This window comes from Python bivittatus, unplaced genomic scaffold (assembly GCF_059951505.1).
Source record: "Python bivittatus isolate LINGU-HERP-01145 unplaced genomic scaffold, Pbiv_v1 ctg000700_np1212, whole genome shotgun sequence".
In the NCBI taxonomy this organism is placed as follows: Eukaryota; Metazoa; Chordata; class Lepidosauria; order Squamata; family Pythonidae; genus Python; species Python bivittatus.
In genome coordinates, this window is record NW_028277098.1 from 66,222,190 (window position 1) to 66,246,574 (window position 24,385).

Genomic DNA, 24,385 nt, shown 5'->3' on the forward strand with positions numbered 1-24,385 from the left:
TTGAACCATGGGGAAATTATGAAGCCATGAATTTTCCAGCTTTGTTCTCACTGACCAATCTTGAATCTTCTCCAGTTCCTGTGATGTAAAGTCAGATTTCTGCTTGCTATAGATAAGGACTGGTGGGAATATTTGCATCCTAATATTGCACATGTTTACTCAGAATGAGTTTGTGGCATATGGGTTTTAGTGGCCTGGCATGACTGCAGTTGTGCTGGTGTGAGTCAGCAAATGAAGTGAGAAAAGGGGAGAAGAAGAAGCTCGGTTCTGGGTTTGAAGGGCAGGTGTGCTGTCATGAGGGCTGATAAGCTAACCTGATTGCTACCCAGGGCTGTTGTGGGGAGAAGCAGAGACAGCTGTCCCATTGGTTCAGCCTTGCTGGGGAGTAGAGTTCTGGGGGGACACCACCTCTTCAGTTGCAGGGGGACATGCTGCCAATCTGATTAAAAATTGGAGAGAGAGAAAGAGAGGAGAAAAGGAAGAGAGAAAAAGACTGCAAAACAGTGGCTGGAAAGGAAAGTTCAAGGGTGGAGTTATGTGAGTGTGCAGAGCAATTGACTGTACCTGGTCTGAGAGGGAGAAAAAAGGCCCACAGGTGGCTTCCCTGGAAGAAGAGAAGTGAAGACCCAGAGAGAGGTGGCATCTTCATGCAAGACCCAAGATGGGGAAGAGGGGATTGTCAGTCACTAATGAACCCCTGGGGTCTGGGGAAGGACTGGGCAGAAGACCAAGAGAGAGGTTTTCTCCAAACAGAGAAGCAGTAGGTGTTTGGCTGAGCAGATCCAGGAGAAAGTCAAGCCATGTTCAGCACACTACAGTAAATCCAGCCCAGCCGTTTCTTTTCATTCTCTCTTGATAAGCTCAGAAATGGGAGGGAGGGGGAGACAGAGTGAAAAGGGGAGGAAGTAGGAGAATTAGAATGGGATAGTCTCTGGGAGGGAGACTTAGGAAGAAACCTGATACCGGATAAACACCAGGATTATGTTGTATATACTTGTTGTAAATACCTGCTATAAATAACCTCACTGTATATAGTAAAAAGCATAAAAGCCTCCACTGTCTAGTTCCTCTGTGTCAATTGCCACCCTTGCAAAGCAAAATGGGGCCGTCTTTTCCCAGTTGTTTCTACCTGTCCAATCCGGTCCGGCAGGTTGGGCACGCTCCGGGTCCTGTCAGCCAAGGAATGTCGGCTGGTGGGGACCAGGAGACTTGCTTTTTTTGCTGTGGCGCCTGCCCTCTGGAATATCCTCCCTCCTGAGATTAGGATGGCCCTGACCCTTTTGGCTTTTTGGAAGGCCTTGAAGACCTGGCTTTATGCCCGGGCCTGGGGCCCTGAGTGTGTGAAGGGCCCCGTTTTGTGGTTATGCTGATAATGACCGTTTTTTAAGATCTCTTGGCTGCATTTATATTTAATTTTTTTCTACTGTTTTAAATGTTGACTGTTTTTATTGTTGTTCACCACCCAGAGTCACTGAGATGGGCGGCTATATAAACTGAATGAATGAATGAATGAATGAATGAATGAATGAATGAATGAATGAATAAAATACATCTCCAGTTCAAAACAATCACACCACACTGTGACAGAGTTCAGTATTATTTACTCCCAACCAATAAGGACACTTAAGAATATGGCTCCTAGGGGTCTAGCAGGGTCTCAGGCTGCAAATCTGTCAGGTAAATTCCATACTTGTGCATTATATATATATATATTCTGTAAGATTCTTTTTTTTGTTATATTCTGTTTTAAAATGTTGAAACGTTATGCTTTTTTTTTTAATACATAGATAATTTTCAGGCAATCTCATCTGGAAGCATTTATGATCAAATACAGTGATTAAAAGAAATAAACATTTATTTTTGAAAGGTTGAAAGTATGAGGAAAACAAAAGCAGAAGGAAAACAATCAGCCAATACTTATATAGGGAAGGACTGGACAAAGAAAGGTCCTCTCTCCGTGCCAAAATGTTCTAATAATGGGCACTTCCCACATTTCAGAGAGGAGGAGTTGCTTTAAAGACAAATGAGCCGGGTAACGTTTGGGTGGCCAGAGCTGCATTTAATTTATTCTGTGGGAGGGGCTGGAAGGCCAAATTGAAGACAATGATGCTGCTGATGTATAATGGGGAGGCCCCATTGCTGTGCGCAAGGTTTTTTTCTTTTGACATTTCAGGGCTGAAATTAGAGTTTTTCTTTTTCCCTCTTAAAAAAAAAATAATAAACAGATGTTATAGTTTTCATGTCTTCTCTACCTCTGAATACTAGAGAATCTTTGGCCACTTTGCAACTGAAATTTGGTAGTATAATTGAAAGAGGCTTCAGGATCAATTCATCTTGAAAACATTGAAACATATGTGATATCTTTTAAAGAATTCTTACAGTTGAAATTGTGCCAAGGTTCTGAGTGCTTACATAACTTGGAAGGGGTTGATAAACAAATAATGAGCACATAAATAGAATCAGGGAGAAGAAAAAATGTATTTCATACATCTCTAAAGCAATATTAGTTATACTTCATGGTGCAGTATAAATAAAATTTATCTTGTCTAATTGTGACATTTCTAGGCAAAATTGGCTTCCCATTCACTGTTACTTATTCTGCAACAAAGTTTGCACTACATGGATTTTTCAGCTCTTTGAGGCAGGAATTTGTCATGCAGAACACCAATGTTTCCATCACACTCTGCATCCTTGGACTCATCAACACAGGTACAATTCTCATTGTCCAAATCTGATTTTTAGGACCTGGACTTCCTTGTCAGATTGATGCTGGGTTCAATATCCTCCAGATGTCAACCTTATGCAAATTATTTGCTTAACATTTTTAAAAATTCAAAATAGTTATGAATTAGCCTTAAAATACAAACTGGTCCCCTACCAACCTATTGACATTAGAACTCCCAGTATTCTCCAGCCATCCTGAAGAGCGCAAAATTGGCAAATCTATCATAGATTGTAAAGCCATGAGATATTTGTTTATTTTTTAAATGTTCACTTAGCTCTCAAATGAGGACTGGTGACACTTTACAAAAAAATAGATAATACATTGGAGGGCCTAATAAATAAAATCTGCAAATTGATTTGGAAAAGAATGTGCAAGTTTTCATTTTAATAATGAAGAATCATTTTTAACCGAAAATATTAAGTTTTATCAGCCAAATATAAAATATCCTCCTTTGTTTTTTCTGGATATCATAAATCAGTTTTTCTCTAGCCAGAGATTTTCAGCTATGTTGAACTGAAGAGTGTACAGTATAAATCCAATATTTAAGAAAATGTAATACAAATCCATGTTGGTATCTACAGTACTAAGGATTTATTTCAGTCCATTTGGACCTTCTAAGATTGTTTTTTTTTTTAATTAACAAAAATTACATTCATTTATTATTCACAACTTTCCAGACATATGTATATGTAAGTGTTCCCAAAATTTTCTTCCTTAGATGCATCTTTCATAAATGTTCCTTTTCGATTTTTGGATTTACATAGCTGCAGTGGATGTGCTGTGGATTAATCTGTTTTAGCAATTTCAACAGATATCCATGACAGGTTCCTTCCTTTCTTCTCTGGTTTTCATTAAAAATAATCCTAAACAGTGTCTAACAACACATATTAACAAAAACATATAAGATTATAAAATTAAAACATAAAAACTATACTATATGGGTATTGAATAATGAATGACATGTAAGTTTAACCCGTACTTAGAGCTGATGGCCAAAGCTCATAAGACTAATGGGGAATTCCACAAAAGAAACATCTGAATTGAGAATTCCCTCCCTTAAGTTTCCACATAATGAATCTCCAGCAGATGTGGCATTGTCAAGAATGGTAATTGTTGGGCTAGTCATACTGTAGAGCTCTATGTGGACTCAATTCCCATTATCTCTAGTCAAGAGAGGGGAAGGTAATCACAACTTTTAGATAAGTACAGCAACTGAGTACTAAAAAAGGTCAATTTTTAAGATTATTTTTTCATAAAACTGATGATACTGAATTATAAGCATCACATCTTTTATTGTGAATTCTTTTGGTGACATAAGTTTGTTCAGAATGGACCAGTATAATTCACTGCAGGACACATTTTAGTGTGTGCAATATATGTAGTATGAAATCATTACCAATCCACAGTTAACCTTTTATTCTCTCTCCCTCTCCCTCTCCCTCTCTCTCTCTCTCTCTCACACATGCACACACACACGCACACACACTTGAACTCATAATTATGCTAGCAGAAAATAATAAAAAGTGCATTTTTCTACTTCCACCATTTCTAGCACTCTAGAAATCCTGTTTTGAACTTTGAATGTCCAATACTTAGGTAATATTTGCACTAACTATTGCACAACTCATTAGAGCTTCATAGGACTGCAGTTGCTTGGGCTAGTTTGCAGGTTTTCCATTAGCTTCCTTGAACTAGTAGAAGGATACATTAGATATAACCCACACTTGCAAAATTCATTAAACATTATTTGGAAGAAACAAAGAACCCCACTGTGAAAAAAATACATTTGTTTTAGGTTACCAAAATTATCATCTCTTACATGTTCACTCAAGCTGCAATTTATTTGAGAATGTCTTACTAAATAGGGGGTTAGTGTAAGAATTAAGAGTTCACTACAAGATGATTTTTAGCTATCACGTTCCTCAGCAGGGAATACTTTCTAACTAACATTTCTTTTCTACTCATAGAAAGTGCCATGAAAGCGGTATCTGGTAGATTCACATCTCCACCTGCACCAAAAGAAGAATGTGCACTAGAAATCATTAAAGGGGGTGCCCTGCGTCAGCGGGAGGTTTATTATAGATATATGGATACAAAGATCTTTACAGTTTTGCGAGACTGGGCTCCAGAGTTCATTGATTATTTGATTCGGAAAAATTATAACATGGACAATCTAAAACAAGATTAACTCCAGTCCGTCCATTTGCTGCTTCTGCATTTTTCTTTTCTGTTCATGTAAGTCAATGTTTTCAAACGTGGCAGCTTTAAGATGTGTGGGAGTTGAAACCCACACATCTTAAATTTGCCAAATTTGAAAAACACTAATGTAAGTGATGCCTCAGACAGCATTCTTTCCTCTCTCTTAAATCATGTTAATTGATAGCATCCTACCACCCCAAGATTCACTATACTGTTATATACAGTCGCAAACGTCTGTATCTTGGGGTTTCAGATTGTCGGTTAATATATTATCAACATTCTGGAACAGGACAAACTGGGTAAAAGGGTATATGCTGTACTAGAAAAACTCAGGTTAATGATAAACGTTATGTATGCTCTTAAACTGCATCCAGATAGTTGTTTCTCCTACCCACCATTCAATTATTTAGATCAAAACAAGACATAAAGAGGAAATTAGAGAGAAAAATGTTGTAACACAATGCTGAGTTTTATAATTTTGAATCTATTCCTTATATAGATTTCTCTCATCTGTGACATAGAGAGGAAGTCCACCAAGTAAGTGCAAGACAGCCTCTGGCTTAACCTGATCAAAGGCACTTGATACTTAAACAAATATGGAATTACAGATTTGGCATAAAGTACGCTTTAAAAATTTTCAAAGTTCTAAAATTATTATTTTAAAAAGTTAGTTTAGGAAACATTTTTATAGTAATTTTATAAAAGATTATAATTACAGTAGTAAAAACTAATACAAACTACAAAAGATAAAAATAGAAAAAAAGAGTAGAAGATGGAGAAAAGAAAAAAAAGAAAAAAAGAAATAGAAATAGAAAAGAAAGTAAAGTAAGAATAGAGTAAAGGAAAAGAAAAGAAATATATAAAGAAGTGACTTCCCACCTTCACCACCACAAGTATAAACAATTTTAGTAACTCATCACCTCTTAAAGTACAACAAATGATCCCTTCTTCCCATATTCCATCTCTTATCTATAAAAAATATCGCCATTTCAGTCCTGTTGTCAACAAAAATCCATTAAGGGTTACCAGAAATAACAACATATCTATGTTAACCTTGATCAAATAAGCAATTTTTATATTTTTCTTCCTTTTACTTCTAACAATATTAATCTTTAGTCCATTCAAATAATGTCATAGAACTTGATTTCTTTTCATTTTTTTCTTTGCCCCTTCTCAAAAGATTTTTCAAAACTTTAACAAGGTTCTTTTGTAAATTCAGTGTAGGAAAATTACCCAGGTCACTCTCTTGGTTTATTGTTTGTGTATCCCTTTTAATTATTAAAACGTCAGCCTTTTCGTATGTCCAGTGTTAACATCTTTTTCCATGTTGTTCTTGTAGACTGTCATTTGTATATCCGCTTTCAATTCATTCTCAGTCTTGTCAGGTAAAACTTGTTCCTCTTCCATAACATCTTTTAGACACAATCTCTCCATAGAGGCAGATGTCTCAGTTGACACTATTAATATTAACTTCTGAGTCATTTTTTTCAAAAATATCCTTCAATATGTTCAATGTTAGAATATTTTGCTCCATTCTGTGATTGTAAGTCAAATTTATGTGTTCTTCTCCTTTAATTGTAATATTTAGTTCCCGCTAGTGTCCATTTTTTCAAAAAATCTTATCTTATTATGCTTTTTAAAAAATTCAAAAAAGCATATCCCTATGGGATGGATTCTTTATAATTAATTCCAAAATCTTATTTCAAATTTATCTGGACCCTTAGTCCATTTGTAACTTTCTAAAATCAAAGTTTTAATCACTCTTTTGCTGTTTATTAAAACAAACAAACAAACAAAAAATAACCCCTTAAACTTATAGTTAAAACTTTCTTTTGCTAAAGATTGAAGGGAAACTCACCCAGTGCTGTCAAACTTGTTGATACAAAGTTTCTAATAGCTGAAAAGCAGTTAACAAGCAATTTCCATAAGTGATTAATAAAGGAAGTAAGCGAACCCAGTGTCCTTGTAAAGGCACCGACTGCGGTTTGAGCAAGATGGCTATTCCCTCATCTCCCAGAGCTCTAAACCTGCAGGAGACTGCTATCTTCCAGTCTCCTTGTGAGAAGCAGCTGTCTGGGGCACTTGTGGGCAATCTCAAGTCCTCTCTTGTCTGGAATGGTTTGAATAGCTGGTCTACTTGCCGGCTTTTCGTTCTTCGCACCGGCGTCAGCTTCACTTTCCGCAAAATCATCTTCAGTCCACCATTTCTTCCTCCAAAAGTCCCAGGAAACATTTCTATTAAGTAATAGATAAGAGTAGGACCAGGGTCACCCTGGGTCAAGTCTACCTCAGCCATGAAAAACTCACTGGGTGATCTTGAAGTAGTCACTATCTCTCAACCCAACCCATTCCACAGGATAGTTTTTGTGGGAGAAATTTTGTATGGGGGAGAGGGGGTTGGAATGACAAAGACAGTGCTGTCCCAATGCAGTGCGTGCATGTGCAAAAGGGGTGGAGGCTATGGTCGAGGCTGCTTTTTCCATTTCGGAGACATCTTTGCTCACAATTGAAAATATTGTTAAAAACTGAATAAGGTTTGTGTAAAATGATATTCTGAATTTTTTTTTTAAAAAAAGAAAAACTAAGAATTTTCCTCCAAATGTATTTAAGCTGTATATTATGCAATGGACATAACAAGATCCAGAATTAAAACTTATATATAAAAATACATTCTCAAATTATTTCTTCTAATGCCTTTACATTTAAAGGTTTATGTAAAAGTGATAGCTTTGTATTAACAGTTCTTTTTTAAAAGTATTTTGTGCATCCGATATTTACCACTGCTGGTGATAAAATTCACAACTAAAATACATATCTGAACTACATCAGTGAGTTGACATTGAAGTATAATGTAACTTTTGAAACTTAAATCTGTTCTGAATAAAAGAAAAGATTAATAAATAAATACTTTGCAGTTCACTTTTCAAGGGAACCTAATTGTAAATATGAAAAAATATCCACATCTCATGGTTCATCATCACACAACCATTTGCATTTGAGCTGTCCATTATATTTGCTTTCATTTTGATTTCCTCACATTTTAATTTTTTTAAATTTGTTTTGTTTCTAACCATTGTCAAATGCAAAAGTTCATGCATCTTGATTCCACACTTTTCAATCTTTTAATGAAACTAAATGATTATTAGAAAACGAATATTTCAGAGAATTCTTGTTCCACCATGGAACAATTGTTCCATGGAACAATTCTGGTGAATTCTCAGTTCTCCTTCCAAATGACCAACTTTTCATGCAAAGTTCTATTACATATAAATTAGATTACATCCCTAGTTAATCACCCAGGTTAGCAGAGTTATGGGAAATTACAGTTCTATTGTATCTGGATGGCATTAGATTAGATTGGAGAAGGATTGTCTACAGTGTTTTTTAAAGGGCAGGAAGTCCACCCCTCAAATTAGAAGGCACAGCCTTGACATCCTTCAAGCTATTCAGTCTAAGTTTATTAGAGTGAATCTTGCAGTCCCAAGATGCAAAAAAAAAAAAAAAAAAATTCTACATTTCATTTAGAGTTCAGTTTAGTTTAGTCTCCATTGATGCTAGAGCTCCATTTCATCTTATTTAACTTTGGTTAAAATTCTCTTTTTCCCCAGTAGGTCTGGCCACACTGGTTCTCAGAGATCATTTTAAGTCAATCTAGTTAAAAAAGATTATCAGCAAGATTAAATCCTAAAGACTTCCTTTGAAGAGCCTGTGTCCATTAGGTTTCAATAATGCTAGAAGTATCCATAAACAGTATATTTGGAACATTGATTTTCAATGTGGGGTCTTTTCAAATGGTTATGGGCCAGCCTTCTACCCCTCACCTATCACAATCCTGAAATGCCACTGGGCCTTCACTTTGGCTAGACTGGACATATTATCTTCTGTTGTCCTGTTTTGTTGTTCTGTTTAGCACCTGTTCTGTTGGGCTGCTAAAAAAATGTTTCCCTTCAACAGCATATATGTCCTTGTTGGGACAGCTCAGTGGAATCTTTGAGCCTGGTCTCTCTACATGAAATCCTGGGCTAATAATATTAATTCTATCCTGAAGAAATTTCCTGATAGAGAACATGATTTCTATTTGTCAATTCTCCTGTCTGACCAGGATTTGGATATATCTTTCTAATTGCAGAATTAGATCTATAAGCTACCTCTTGGTCTAGTCACAATAAACAGAAATTCAATTTGGGGATAAGTTGGGAAGATCCTTTGAGGACATAATATTGTTATATAGAGAAATAGTTAATATTTTCAGAATTTTAGAATACAAACCATTCAGAGTTTTCAGTATTGATTTTTTTTCCCTCTTCCCTTGCTTGTTTGTTTGTCAAACCTGTCTCCTTTATTGTCATTTTTAACTTGAACATGTGGTATCCATTTCATCAGAAAACTATAATATTTTTGACAGTTTCCATTAATCTCATCCCTGTGTCGTGTATGTTTCTCCAAAAGAACAGCGACAAGTAACACAGTGGTATCTACTGAATAAACGTTGCTTTGCATAATGAACATTGTCTTGACTTGCATGTTTACAATCAAAACAATGTGGCTTTGGAAAACATTCGGCTGAAATTTCTAGGGTAGTAATGAATTTGTTTTTGAGCATTTAAGGACTAACTGTAGAATAATATGACAAGGACTGTAAAATAACATATAATTTTGGACACTATGTAAAATAATATTCACAAAAACAGATACTTTGTCCTATTTTTCTTTCACTGTATTAATGCCCACTTATGGGCTGTCTTAGGTAATTGTTATGCCATTTTGAAGCCAGACAAAGCATATTTTGCTTTCCTATCCCTTTTATTAAATGTTGAGGTTGCTTGACTCCACGGTGTCTCTGGCTGGCTTGCAATTAATAAAAATTGAAACAACATATATCAAAGAAAAAGAATTGGCAATGAAGATATCAAAGTGATGGATAGATTCTGCCTTTTAGGATCAGCCATCAATAGCAAAGGAGTGTCAGAAGGGTTAAAACACCTTCTTTACCTGTGGCCCTTGCCAAGCTGGGAGTCCAATAAAACATACCAGATGATCAGTGGAGATCATATTTTCATGTGTAACACATGAATATACTTCATACATGTTCCATTAGATGGGATATATTTAATGCAATCTTTTCCAATCTAGGGGTTGCCAGATGTCCTGGATCCATTACACCCAAAATCCACAGCTAAGTTGTTGTTTTTTAGATTTTTTTTATCCCACCTTTATTATTTTTAAAAATAACTCAAGGTGGCAAACATACCTAATATTTCTTCCTCCTCCTATTTTTCCCCACAACAACAACCCTGTGAGATGAGTTGGGCTGAGAGAAAGTGACTGGCCCAAAGTCACCCAGCCGGCTTTCATGCCTAAGGCGGGACTAGAACTCAGTCTCCTGCTTTCTAGCCTGGTGCCTTAACCATTAGACCAAACTGGCTCTACTACAGTACTACAGTATACATATTTGACTACACTGGACTATAGTACACATATCGCAGCTTTTCTATCACAGCCTATTAGGACATTATTATTTTATTATCCTATTAGGACAGATTGATGTTGCTTTCCATCAACTTAGGGTATTCTCATTCACAAAGGTATTAGGCTGCTATGGTTCCACGATGCCAGCCACAGCCTCTTGCTAGCAAGAACAAGCTCAAGGTGCCAGGCTAATAACTGCAGTAAAGAATTGTTGCTGGAATCCCAGTGGCAGGACTATGAGATGTGGGCAGCAAAAATATGGATGGCCAGAAGATGGCAGTGAAAGGTTATTTTCATGGTTGTCTAGATTTTGGCAGCTCAGATGCGGTAGTCCTATCCAATGTTGAAAGAAATATAGGTCCGTTTACTAAAAGAAAGTCAAACGACCATACCACAAAACTGCCTATCGAAAGCTAGACTTCCTTATCTTATTGGGGCAAGACAAAATTAGAGAGAGAGAAAAAAGAGACAGAGACAGAGAGGAACCAAGCGGATGAAATACCCATACTGAGCTCAGAGCATTTCCTGTCCTTTGAAAAAGGAATAGTGAAGTCTTGTCAGTTACAGCATGTTAACACTGGATAACTAAGCTAATGCTTCAGATCTTGATGAACTCAGATCAGGCCTACCACCGAGAAGCAAAGGTAAGGACCACCCTTGTTGGTAACATTCCTTGTTTTAATTCTAAAGGAAGAGAGAGCAAGCACATTTGATCTAAAACAGAGTGGCAGTCCATTGCAACAATGCCTGGGAGGAAAAGATAAAGGACATTTGTGCTCATTAGAGAAAAACATTTTGGTGTAGAAAGGAAGGAACCCCATAATCTGATAATTAAACCTCAAAAGTTTGCCCAGGTCAGTGGGTTAAGTAACCGGAGTAATATATCTCCTCTTCATTGTTCAGAACAACTTAAATGAAGGGCTTTTCAATTAACTGCACAATAAGGACACTGAAAGCCATGGCATCTGAACAAGGTAAACTGTTACTGGGTGCTCTGTGGGAATAATGCCTGTTGATTCACTTCTGGGGGTACCAGTCATTCAAATGTCAGATAGACAGATGAAAATGCAGAATACTTCAAAACTCATATTTAAATATGCCTCAACTGTAGACTCTGACACAGATTAATTTTGAGCAGACAAATCATATTTCTGTGTATTGTCGAAGGCTTTCACGGCCGGCATACGATGGCTGGTGTGGGTCTTCTGGGCTGTGTGGCCATGTTCTTGAAGTTTTGTTTCCTAACGTTTCGCCAGCACCTGTGACCGGCATCTTCAGAGTGCAGGAGCACAGACAGGAGCAGTCTGCAGAGTGCAGGAGCACAGAGAGAACTGCTCCTGTCTGTGCTCCTGCACTCTGAAGATGCCGGTCACAGGTGCTGGCGAAACGTTAGGAAACAAAACTTCAAGAACACGGCCACACAGCCCGGAAGACCACCAGCCAAATCATATTTCTGTTTCTACAAATGCAGTAGGTAAACTATAGACACTTCTCCATGTTAACATAAATTTTAAAGCAAAGCCGTATTTTCAAACAGTAAAAAAAAAAAAACAAACCAAGAGGTGATATGGTGGCCATCTTTCTTTTCTACAAGAACAAAATGCTTAGGGTATATGGCTTGTTGAAAGAAGCATTCCATGATACTTTCCATCTACGACAATTCTGTGGCTTCTCAGATCCCAGAATGCTATCCGCAACAGCTACTGTGATTCATTTAATCTTCAATTTCTACCTTTAGACTGAGTCCAAAATATAGATCTCATCTGATCTAATGAAAAGTTTTGAAGAACTCAGAAGCTTGTACACCCCTTTGTCATATTTTGGAAGTCTAATAAAAATATTTCCTACCTATACATTTTAGATTTCTAGTTTCCAGTGTGATCTACATTTTTGGTATCTCATTCAGTAGCATGGTAGGAAGAATGATGTGTCAGTCTACGGTGGCAAAATAACAGGATTCTAATAGCACCTTTTCTGACTAACAAGTTTTATTAAGAGGTATAAGCTTTTCTGTAATTTTCTTACATTTAACTTTCTTAGTCAGAAAAGGTGCTATCAGATTCCTTCTGATTCAGTAGCATGGTCTGATGAGATCATCTTGGGTGGGAATATTCTGTCTGTGTATCCCACTTACCCAAAACACTGGAATCATCAAAGACTAGGGGTGGGGAGGATTTAATAAGTCAAATACAATCTAATCCTGAAACTCAGGAATGAAATACTAATTTCTGCCCCTAATTGCTTCCATAGTAACATGAAATAGGAAATGAATTCCTACAGGAATAAGATGACACATGTCTAACAACCATAATAGTTCTAAGCTATTTTAGTGGGTCAGAAGCTGAATATGAATAGTATATTTAACTGTTTATCCAATTACTGGGAAACTTAACCCGGGTAAAAAGTAATGTGGGAAACACAAGAGCTTTTAGGAGCCACCTAAAAATAAATTTAAAATATCTTTTTAAAAAAATATTAGTGTAGTAAAGAAAAAATAATATATCCTGGGGTCGCAGGTTGCTTCTTCCTGTACCAAACAAATATTGTTTGATATAGCAAGGAATTAGATACATGGGTTATAAGTGAAATAAAGAATTGTAACCAAATTTTTCTACAGCTTACAAAATGAAGAAGATTATTCTTCTAATTCTTCTAAAGATTATTCTGAAAGATGACAAGTCATAATTTAACAAGGGCAGGGGGGTTGAGGGGGGGAAGCAGAGGGTTCTGTGTTTAGGTGCTGCTAAATATTTAGTTTCTCCAGCAATTTTAGAGCTGAACAGAAGTATGGTTCTGTGACCGCACTGTTGTTTTGTCGAATTTGTTATTGCTCACATGCCTATTCCCCTGTTCTTTTGGAACTGTATTCAGCATGACCTTTGGCAGACTGTGGGAGCCAAAATCATGTTTCTTTCTCTATGCATTCTTTTTCAAATACCATATCCAACTGCATATAGAGTTAATATGGTATTCCAATAGCAAACTCAAAATTAGGGAATGGTGCAACAGAGAAGCAGTAGAATTTACACTTCGTGCTTTTAGCGTTGATCCATTCCATGCACGTCATGGGATATAAAATAAGAGCCAAAAGCCCTTCAAGTCAAAACAGAATAACTCAACTGATCTATTTCCCCCTTCTTAACTGAGATTGGTAGATGATAGATAGATAGATGATAGACACACACACACACATATTGATGGAAAGAAATAAGAGAAGTGGTGAAAAATATGGGAGGAATTCAAGTGGAAGATGATAAAATAATCTAAACAAAGCAAGGGGACTGTAGAATAAAATTGCTGGAAACAGGGACCACGGGGTGAGGAAAGACAATAGGAGACCATATTTAGTCTTACAGTTCTTCCAGGGGATATGTGTTCACAAGTGAGAAATCCTTTGGGACATAGGTCTCATAAGCTGTTTTATCTTTAAAAATATTTCAGTTAAAAAGGAGTCTAAAAATAAGCACTAATCATAAAAACAAAGCTGCTTACTCTCAAGTTAGAGGTGACAAGCCTCTAGCCTGTAGGCCGGATGCAGATGTACAAAATTGTAAATGGTCTTGTTCAGTTTGGTGGTTGCTGTGATGTGTAACAAAGGAGACCTGAGAAGTAAGTGGTTTTCCTGCCTTGCAGGACTGGCAGGATGTTCTTGCTTCTTACTCAAAGGGGAATTTATACTCAAAGTGGGCAATAATTCAGTTCTATCTACTCTATAGATACAGTACTGTAAAAGCAGTAACACAGTCCCAAATTTGTAGAATGGACTGTACTGTTTCAGAGTGTGAAATAGTGTCACAACATTGATTCCTTCCCACATTGAGAAACATCAAGCAACGGGAGTGGGGGGAGGGGGGAACCTAACTGGAAATATTACAACAAAATGAGTTGTGGCTATTGATCTATAGAGGAACGGAAATGAACTTTGTGCAAGGGCCTAGGAAGCAGCCAAGAGCCCAAACCACTTGGTCTGAACTCAAGGGAGCAATTGCAGAAGAGCCGCCCTGAAGGCTGAGGCCAGGACAATGCCTACCTAGCTGGGCATAGGATGTCTATTAAAAAGCTGCCTGGAAAAGCCATCCATGGTGTTCCGTCACCACCCTCCTGATGCAGCTTTTTAACAGGTACAATATTGTGCTTATTTTTTCAGTAGTAGCCATAAATATTAATGGACATCTACTGCAACTGGAGGAAATGAGATTATAGTTTTCTGAATTCAGATTTTATAATACCAAATACCTACACTACAGCCTTGTGCAAGTGAATGACTTCAGGAGGAGGAGGAGGAAGAGTTGTTTGATATATAGTGAAATCTGCAATAATAAAATAAAACATGCTAAAGCCTATATTTAGAAACTTTTAAAACATCTGTGGCCTTCTGTGACGTTTAATGTAATCTATTCAATATGAAGGTCAAACTGCATGCAACATTATTCGTATTATTTAGTTCTGCATCCTATTTTTTATTCCTTTCTAACAAATAGCTGACTCAGAGGCTAGTGAGCCAGATTGGGTCCAAAGTAAAAGAAAGGACAATCCAAATCAGCCCCATTAAACTTCTGGCTGCCCAGCGCTTTAGGCAAAAACTTAATCTAAAAGCCAAACAGCAAATTAAGTTCACACAAAGGTTATTTCACTGGCTGCATGGAATATTTTACTTTTCAGTTAAGAGAGGATTCCCTTCTGTATCACCAGCTGCTTTTGAAACACTGTTCAATTTTAAAAGCAGTTTGAGAGAGCAAACATGTTTAGTGCCCATATGGAGAATTTAATCATTTGCTTTCAGTTATATATTATGCATTCTTTCATATGCACTAAATTATGACTAGATAACCTAAATAATCAACCCTTACCCTCCACATCCATCTTTGCAGTCATTTGCAGGACAAAGAAATCATCCTGCACACTGTCAAATCTAGAAGCCTAATGTTTTAAAAAAAATGTTTGCTGGAAGGCAAAATCTGTCCATATCATACAGAACCCATTGGATCTAATATTTGAATTCTGTAGATGGCTTGCATCAGTTACTGATTGTTCTTTACTCCTGTTTTCTGACTATACCTTCTTTTTCATCTTGACATGTCACATAAGCACATTTGTTATGTTTCATCTTCTTCCTTCCCATTTTGTTGCCTTGTGCTATTGTTCCTTTGGCTGTCTCTATTCTAGAGATGATAAGAGTTGTGGCCAAACATATTTGGAAACCGTGTAAATGGTTGAAGGTGAAGTCACTCTGTTCCTCTGTTGCATACATTTGGCTTTGCAGGAGAAATGTAACAGATTTACTTTTAACTTCACTGCTGCCCTTATGGGTCATACCAGTTTAGCCCTGTGTTTGTTTGTTTGTTTACAGCATTAATGGACTCCCCTTTCAAAACATTTTCCAAAGGGTGGTTTTCAATGCCATTTAAAATCCAAAAAAATACCAGTATTTCTAAAGATGCATTTTTAAAAAAAATATCTTGGAAAATATAAGGATCTTAGTGAGATGTTCTTCAGACACATTATGCAAAGACCTAGCTCTCTAGAGAAGGCTCTAATGCTGGAAAAGGTGGAAGGAAAGAGAAGAGAGGATGACCAGCAGCAAGGTGGATAGACTCAGTTGCAGTGATGATGGGAGCACTATTGGAAGACCTATAAGACCATATTAGGGACAGATTGTCATGGAGAAAATCTATCTATATGGTTGCTAAAAGTCAACACCGACTTGATGGTACTTAATCTATCAATGAGATGCTTAAAAAGCTGATATTTCAGTTAATATCCATGTTTATTTTCCTTGGTTGACACTTGCTTTAAGAGTCTTAAATGGGCCTCAGTGGAAGATATTAACATTGAGTGGGTTCATTTATGAGCAGGTGCTTCTTATGCTGTCTGAATTCCAAGTTGTAAAGGATGCTAATCAAAACTGGTCCCTCAAACTGGGCTTGGAAGTGAAGCTACAGTCAATGTAGATCCAATGAAACCAGTGAGTTTTTCCTAGTGAGTTATCCCAGTTAATATTGGTTCCCACATTTGGGCCCAATCCACGTTGCCATATATATTAGATCTAGCACACAGCTTACTTCAATAAATGCCTATTCCAGTTTAAGTTAAATGCTGTTGTTCATTAAAACGCAAGGGAAGGCCAATTTATGTCTAACAATTTTTTGTGAATGTGCAGGTTGTTCATATTATTTGTTTTTCCAATCACCATTGTTAGAATTTCTGCAAAGATTATCTGCTTAGTTCAAGACAAGGAGGAACTTACAGGCCAATAGGTGGAGGTGAATAGAAATAGTATGGATGAGAGTATTTTTTCAAATGGTTTTGAATTTTAAGGAGGAGAGGAGGAGGTTAAAAAACCTGCTCTTCCTATAAACATACAGAGCAGTGAGGTAATACCAGAACAAAGGCCCTCGTCCTTTTGAATTATTTGCGCCACAGTCTACCCATGATACTTGACTGTAGTATAAACACAAAGAAAAAGGAAAGGAAAGCAGATTTCTGGCATTAGCAACAGTTTTTAGAGTTCAGATCTGTATGCTTTCTTCAAAGTGAACATAAGTATATATAAAAGTAGAATACTGTGATATGATATTATCTCTAATCTGGTAGACTTTGAAAAGTAGAGGACACCAAAAATAAATGTACTGTAAGTGGAAAGTGATGGCCAGTGGAAAAGCTGTATTTTAGCTATTCATTGGGACATTTGTTTCTGAAAGTTTTGTCCTCAGAAAATATCACTCATGAAGTCGATTCTTGAAGAGATAACAAGTTTTTTTTTTCATTTGTTTGTTCATTTTCTGATCTCAGCCATAAGTATGCAACGCATGCTGACTGTGGCACTAAAGGGTAAGCAAAAGGTGAACAGGATTTAAAGAAAACAAGATTATTCAACATGTAATTCAAGGGATTACATGTTATGCCCTTTTTGTTTCAGATGTAAATTAATTTTAACTGCACAGATATTTTTAACAAGCATGGTAACTAAACACCTGCAAAAAAGGAAACAGAGAGTTAAGTTGAAGAATGATCTTTCTTAGAAATAGGAGTATCCCACTAGAATTTTTCCACCAGTTGTTAAACTAACAAAAGCTTGAATAGGAGAATGGTAAAATCTGTAATTTCTGAAATGACCCTGCTTATTGATGGAGTAGAGCTTCTGTACAGCTGCTATTGGGAATGGTTGATCTTCTAGGAATTCAGACTATATTGTTATAGCAGTACCTTTGAAGCTGGATATATTATCTATTTATTAGAAGTGTTTCAAGCCACCTTTCATCCTAAAATACCAGGATAGTAAATAAATGAGCAAAAATGCAGGAATCAAACTATGTTATAAATGTGATATTATAATATGAAACAGATCCAGATTATGAAAAGCAAAGCAAGCTCAAAACAAAACTGCACACTTGGGCAAACAAATGTTAATCTTGTGCCCAAATGGTAGCAGAATGGATGCTAATCCAGGTCCCATGAGCATTCTAGAGATGGAGCTTCACAAAAGAAAAGGCCTTGGGCCTAGCTTCTTCTCAACAAGCTTCTCCTGGAAAAGGAAGCCCGTGAAAAACATCCCTTGAAAATCTTAGTACATGAGCAGTTTTACAGAGAGAGGCAAGTGCTTTCAAATATTTGGCTCCTCAACTGTTGAGCCTCAGGACTTTAAAGGTCAACAGCAGCACTTTAAATTGGGCCCTGATACAGTATCTCCCAACAGTGGCACTCAGTGGCAAAGAAATATTATCTGCATAGTTTTATACCAAAAAACAAAAAACAAAAAAAAACCTTCAGAGCCTAGGTGGTCCTGACTGTTTTCTGTTGGTTTTTCCAGGAAAGTGAGTTTCCACTATATTTGAAAAGTGTGCCCTGAAGTGAAGGTGCTGTCAGGATGATCACTGGATTTTCCAAATCTCCTGGCCAGCAAGGGCCCCAGCATGAGAGTTATGAAGAAAAATATGAGCGCCGGCGTGAGAAGCACGAAAGCCTGCTCAGAAGAAACAACAGGACCACATGCCGTCTCACAAGCAAATGCCAAAGCAAAGAAGCAAAGGAACCAGTGCAGAGCCCCCGACAAAAGGAATTCTTCCGAAGAAGGAATTTAATGACTGAAGAGCTTGGAAGGACAAAAATGATGTTGCCTCCTGGCAAGAAAATATCCTTGTGTCCTGTAAACAGTTCTGACAATCTAGGGGGAATACCACTTCAGACCTATCTGAGCTATTTGTCTAACAGCCAGGTAACATTTAATGATGGGGCAAACACAGCTTTTAGCCCATTCCAAAATGGTTAGCTAGGAAATCTATCTGTTGAATTTAGCAGCTCATTTTCACTTCTTCTGTTGACCTGGCCTGGGAGATTAGCCATGAACAACCTATGGTTTTAGTCTTTGGATATATGATGGTGTGTGCATGTGTGTATAGTAATGTCTTCAAATATTGTCATACATTCTTGGATCTACCCCCAGTTTGCAAAATCTTGCATGAAGTTGCCAAAACCTCACAAGATTTCATGATCTTATGAGATTTTTGGACATTTTTTTTTATTTTTTTAGGAAGTGGTTAAAGAGTTGTTCTAAAACATTAATAGTGTCAGGTAGCAGAAAAGAAGCTTCAGAAGCTGATTTTCTTCTCTCTTTACTAATGGCAAAATAATTTGCCATTTAGCAAATTAATTATAGTAGCTAAACACTGTTCTTCTCTCCTCCAAGGGTAGAAAAATTGGTATTGGAGCAATTTAGAGTTCCTGTTCAAAAAGAGATACTTCAATAATCCCAACAAATTTGGGGAGTGTTAGATATTGGGGTATTGGCTTATTTTCTCAGGATTGAGGTCAACACATGGAACAGAATCAAAATATTGTTCTGTTTTTATCTCTCAGCTTCCTACCAAATCTATACAACACAAGTCCAGTAATACTTTCCCACCTGGCAAATTATCTCAGAGCATGCTCATTTTGAATGTTACCAAAATCTGTAAAGGTAAGTGGCATTCTATAAAATCAGCCTTAAAATTTAGCCAGTCATCCACAAGAATGTGTATATCAACATAAGCTTCACTATTTTTTACTGTCCATGTCTAATTTTGGTTATTTTGTTATTTTTTCAGATTTTTAATTTTAAAAAACCATATATATATATTTCTTCAGAACTTTCCCAAATGTATGGAGATTTTGCATGCAAGTACTTTTAATATAGGTAACTGTTAGTGTATATTATCTGAGAATCTATTTTTAATGCAAATATCACTGATGCCCCACAATGCAAACTGTCTCAGATTTAAATATTTTAAAATTTAATTATATACTATATGTCTGAACATAACTTTTAGAAACATATGTTGTCTTATGAATGCATCTCTTACAACTAAAAGCAGCAGTATTTCACTGTCAGTTGTTACAAGTATTGAAATGGAGTTTATTTATGTAGGTACACAAACCACAAAAGAACTGAGCACTGAAAAGAAAAATTCAGGTCAGCAAACAGAGTAAGTAAAGAAATTATTCAGGCTTTTTTCCCCTTTGGAACTGATATCTTTAAGACAGGATACTGAGCATTTTACAATGAATATGGGGTATTTTGAGTAAAGATGACCAGAATTTTTCAACCCAGAAAATAATCAAAGTTTGACTCATATTTTTAGATTTTTTTTTTAGGTTCAAGATTCCCCAGTTACCCATCCAAGCTTACCAAAATCCAGAAGCTTCTTGCTTGCTTTAAAGAATAGCATTCTATAACTTCATAATCCACATATAAAATCCTCTTGAAGCTATATAAAATACAGTAATGATAACAAGCCACACTGACACAGGAGTCTTCTGTGCGCAGGCAGCAGATCTACAACATCTGGGAAAGCATTTTCAAGCATATCAAAATGTTATCATGTCATTCTGTCTTTCAACAATTCACATTTGGCCTATGATTACAAGAGACCTTCCAGACCCCTTGTTGCAGGATTCAATAGTTCTGTTTCCCATGTTTACAGTGGTCAGTTATGCACCACCAGTGAAGTTATCTTTGGAGTTTTTCACCACTGTGTTTATAAGCTGCCTCAGTTATCTTGGTCAAGCAGGACCAAACCAATGACCATGGTAGAAAAAATTTGCACAGGTTCCTGTTCATAAAAAGCCAAGTGGTAACCAAGAGTACAGAGACTCCATTTCATAGTGCATACAAATTATTGCTTGCACAGATGCAAAGGTGTATTGCAAATCTTCACATGTGCAGTAATGAATTCATGGATAGTATAAAGACCTTCCTTCGGTAGCACACCACAGTGACATTTCAGCAGGCACAAAAAGGTTCACAGTGGCAAGTGGAAAACTCTATTGGAGAGCCTACCTAGCATTCCTTGATTATTCTAGGATTTTTAAAAACTTTTTGATTTGGTGACTTTTTCAGTTTTTGTTTAGGTCTCAAACTTTTATATGGTCAATTCTGTATGGATAATCTGTTACCTCACTTCTTACTTGACAGTAGTATTACATTGCAACTGTGTCATATCTCCTTGATAATCCTTTTCTCTTTTGTTTTTAGTTGTGGAACAGCAATTTTAGATAAGGTATGGAAAACATGAAGTGGTGATAGGATTCCTCCTTCCTTAAGACATTCTGAATTGACAATTGCTATGTATCATCATAAATCAGCTGTATAGATAACCTACCACTCTAAAGCCATATCTGAGATGCATGACCACCTCTATGTAGCTGTTCCACACGAGCTACTTTGCAAATACGGGGGGGGGGGTTGGGCAGGGAGAATCACTAGCATTTGGTATTTTCTCATTTCTGAATGCATGGATAACCTTCCCACATACAATGGCCTTAATCTGGGCCTTTCAGGCAAATTATTAGAGTAGAGTTGTTTCAGATAAGCAAACTATGGCTCCTTTTCTGAATATGGCCATTAATAAAGTTTCACCAGGTTTTCAATAATCAGGTTTTGATCATGCAGTTGCTATATTTAAACATACAAGAAGGGGAGCACAAGAACACCCTCACTTCTTTATAACTCTGTATTTACCAATGTTTCCAACTGTTTTCTTACCATAAACATGTTTTTAAAAGACAGTAGCTAAATAATGAATTTTGATGAATAGCAGTAAAAATTGCCCATCTTGAAGTATATTAGAAGTTTTGTGAGTTTTGTAATTTCAAGGCTGACAGTGCAGGTTGCATTTCTTTGCCAAATGTTAAAATTTCTTTGTTAAAGTCAATTAGGATTATAAATACGTTTCTTTGTATTTCAGGAAATCATTCAACTTTCTAACTACCTCAATGTGAGTAATTAAAATTAACTTCAGACAACTTTGGAGAAGGATCTTTTCATAAGTTACATACTTTTCAAATTACTTTTTATACTTGAAGCCTTACTTTCTTAGAATAGGACTGCAATTGAAAACAAGGTATTTACTTGAAAACAATAATGCTGGAATGCTACACTCCAGCTTGCTTTTTTTTTTTTTAACAGCTTTTGTCTTCAGGGTCTTAATGAACACTTAATGAACTTTCACACATATTTAATGCCTTAATAAACAGTTTGAGTGCAGGATTCATTTCTACATGGAAAAAAATAAGAATGTGTATATTTCCACAAAATGCAGCTTGATCCACCTGATTTCACTATTTCCCTGATCTGCCATTTTGGTTTAGGTATGAGATACAAAATCCAACTGATGTCAGTTTGCTCTGGGTATCTGAGGAATGCTAGATGGAACCTGTGATCAAAGGAAACAATTTAAAATCTTCCATTCAATTTAAAAAAGGCACTAATGATCAGATAGCAAGTTTTATAAATTGTGTTACATTATTTTAAAAATAAATAATCCCTTTTTTCACTACCCAAGAGAGAAACCAGTTGTAAAGCTAAGTCATCATCTAAGAACAAAGGGAAATAAACTTCATTTTTCAGGAGTACAGTTTTGTACCTAGATGTCTTTCTGTTTCCCTGAATGGAAAGTTGGTTAACCATGTGTCTCCAATTCTAATTACCTATTGTGTCCCTTCATTTGATGTTCCACATTATTAGGAAAGCTGACCCAGCCCTCAACAGCAGCTTTAAGGAGATGTAGGAGCCTTCCAATAAATTTAAATAATGAAAAGCACATAAAGAAAGTGCTTTGCATTGCTCAAGAAATACCAATAAGTACACTTAAGTATTTATTATCAAGCAGATTTGCAGAAATTTTATCCATTAATTAATAACATAATCCAATTCAATAACAGCCCTAGTCCCTAGGAGCAGAAGGTGGGAAAAAGCTTTAAAGCTTTTAATTCAAGGTGCTGGTAGTGATCTATAAAACCCTTCAAGGCATGGGGCCAGGTTACTTGTGGGACCATCTCTCCCAAGTTGTATCTACCCATCCTGTGAGATCCACCAGTAGAGGTATGCTCCAGGTCCCATCTGTTAGAAGTGTCATCTGGCAAGTGCCCCAAGGAGACCCTTTTCTGTTGTGCTCCCTGCCCCCTGGAACATCATCCATTGGAGGTTAGACATGTCCCAACCCTACTGGTTTTCCGTAACAAAACCAGATTTTGTTGCCAAGCCTTGGGCCCAGGGTATATTGTTAAGGCCATATCCTGGTTATGTTGACTGTGTTGTTATTTTTATCTTAGCTCCTATATTTATATACTGTTTTTCTATGATATTTTAATCTTGTTTTTATTCTCTGTTAGCTGCCCAGAGTAATATGTTTAAGGTGGGTGGCCATATAAATTACATAAAAAACAAACACAAAATAAATAAATAAATCTGGAGAACTGCTGGTGTTCAACAGAAGTTACCCGTCAGATATATTGATTAGATCTTTGTGCGGGAAGTTCACCTTGCACTAACAAGAGTGGGAACTGTAGAACATATTAAGTGGCATTTCCGGCATCGGTGTGATAAAATTAGGGAGGAAGTGAAAGACTGAAAAAGATACAAGACGTATAATTTTATAGTTTTAAAAGTATAATTTTAAGATTTAAAAGGATATAATTGGCAAATGCAGATCAGTACCAGACTCATGTAAGTTAGACTTTATACAGTCAGCCTCAGAACAGACTTAGTAGATGAAAAAGCCTTGGATTCTCTGTGAAACAGTCAAATTGCTATAATCAAATGTTTCCTTTTGAAAAAGCAAGTTGATGGTAGAATAAGGGAATCCTCGCTAGTCCTAGGGTTAGGACAATGAGTTCTGAGCATGCCTGAGATATCATTTAAACATGTTGTGACTTTGGTTTCTTCTTTTTAGGAGGCACTACATCGAGAACTAGTATTGAAGCAGAAGATGGTGATTTTACAAGAGCTTTTAGCCATGTTGCTAGAAGCAGCAGAAAGATCTTGGAAGGTACCAAATGGTCATATTAAGATTATTATTATCTGTAGTATCATAGTTAAGATCACTTGTTCAAAGAACAGAATTTTGCTCTCCAATGAATAGAGCTGATGCCAAAGTGGCACCCTAAAATGCTTGATGCAGAAAAGAAATTGCAATTCAGTCAAATTTCCAAACTAAGCTCACTGAGAGCTCTCTTAGAACAGAACTGCTCAACATTTACTGCATGATACCATTGTGGTTTGAGACTTCCTCTTTGAAACACTGCTGTCAGGGTCCAGAAAAGCAGGGAAAAAATAGTTTAACATCCTTACTGACAGGAAGTGGTAATTAAACCTCTGCTTAGCAACAGCTAGGTGTATACTCTCTCATTTGTTTTCTGTATAACAGTTTCCAGTGTAGCCCATGCTTTCAGTTTACTATTCATTAAAGCAACAACCTGCTTTTGGGATTTCCAAATGAATACAGAGCTGAAACTTTCAGATTTGCCATTGATAAATGGAATAAGAGAGGCAAATTAGATGAAATATAAATGCCTCTTCGAAATGCTTTAAAGCATTCAGTTCCCAAGAAAAGCAGAAGAGAAGATCTGCAGTCAAACTCTTGTCCTTATCCATTGATAATCTCCTGTTTTGCTTTGCACCATTTTGCTTTTAAATTATAATACCAATTTAAAGACAAAGCAAAGGAGGAACATGCA

At 36.6% G+C, this 24,385-nt stretch overlaps 2 protein-coding genes across 6 annotated transcripts in view; both read left to right on the forward strand.

The window, feature by feature from the left end:
* HSD11B1 (hydroxysteroid 11-beta dehydrogenase 1) overlaps positions 1–9,430 on the forward strand; it is a 29,944-nt gene extending 20,514 nt beyond the window's left edge. For all 3 annotated transcript variants that reach the window (XM_025173507.2, XM_007438697.3, XM_025173508.2), the window contains exons 5-6: positions 2,566–2,709; positions 4,693–9,430. In XM_025173507.2, coding sequence (XP_025029275.2) covers positions 2,566–2,709; positions 4,693–4,913 — 365 coding nt within the window. In that variant the 3' untranslated portion in view covers positions 4,914–9,430. The remainder of the gene's footprint in view (positions 1–2,565; positions 2,710–4,692) is intronic.
* TRAF3IP3 (TRAF3 interacting protein 3) overlaps positions 1–24,385 on the forward strand; it is a 43,681-nt gene that overhangs the window by 2,089 nt on the left and 17,207 nt on the right. Inside the window, exons 1-7 of one of the 3 annotated variants that reach the window (XM_007438699.3) lie at positions 10,855–11,037; positions 18,204–18,608; positions 19,250–19,349; positions 19,797–19,854; positions 20,904–20,928; positions 21,616–21,645; positions 23,602–23,697. In XM_007438699.3, the coding sequence (XP_007438761.1) occupies positions 18,261–18,608; positions 19,250–19,349; positions 19,797–19,854; positions 20,904–20,928; positions 21,616–21,645; positions 23,602–23,697 (657 nt within the window). In that variant the 5' untranslated portion in view covers positions 10,855–11,037; positions 18,204–18,260. Of the gene's footprint in view, positions 1–10,854; positions 11,038–11,301; positions 11,368–18,203; positions 18,609–19,249; positions 19,350–19,796; positions 19,855–20,903; positions 20,929–21,615; positions 21,646–23,601; positions 23,698–24,385 lie in introns of those variants that run through there. The other 2 variants (XM_025173505.2, XM_088154596.1) reach the window with 2 other exon arrangements.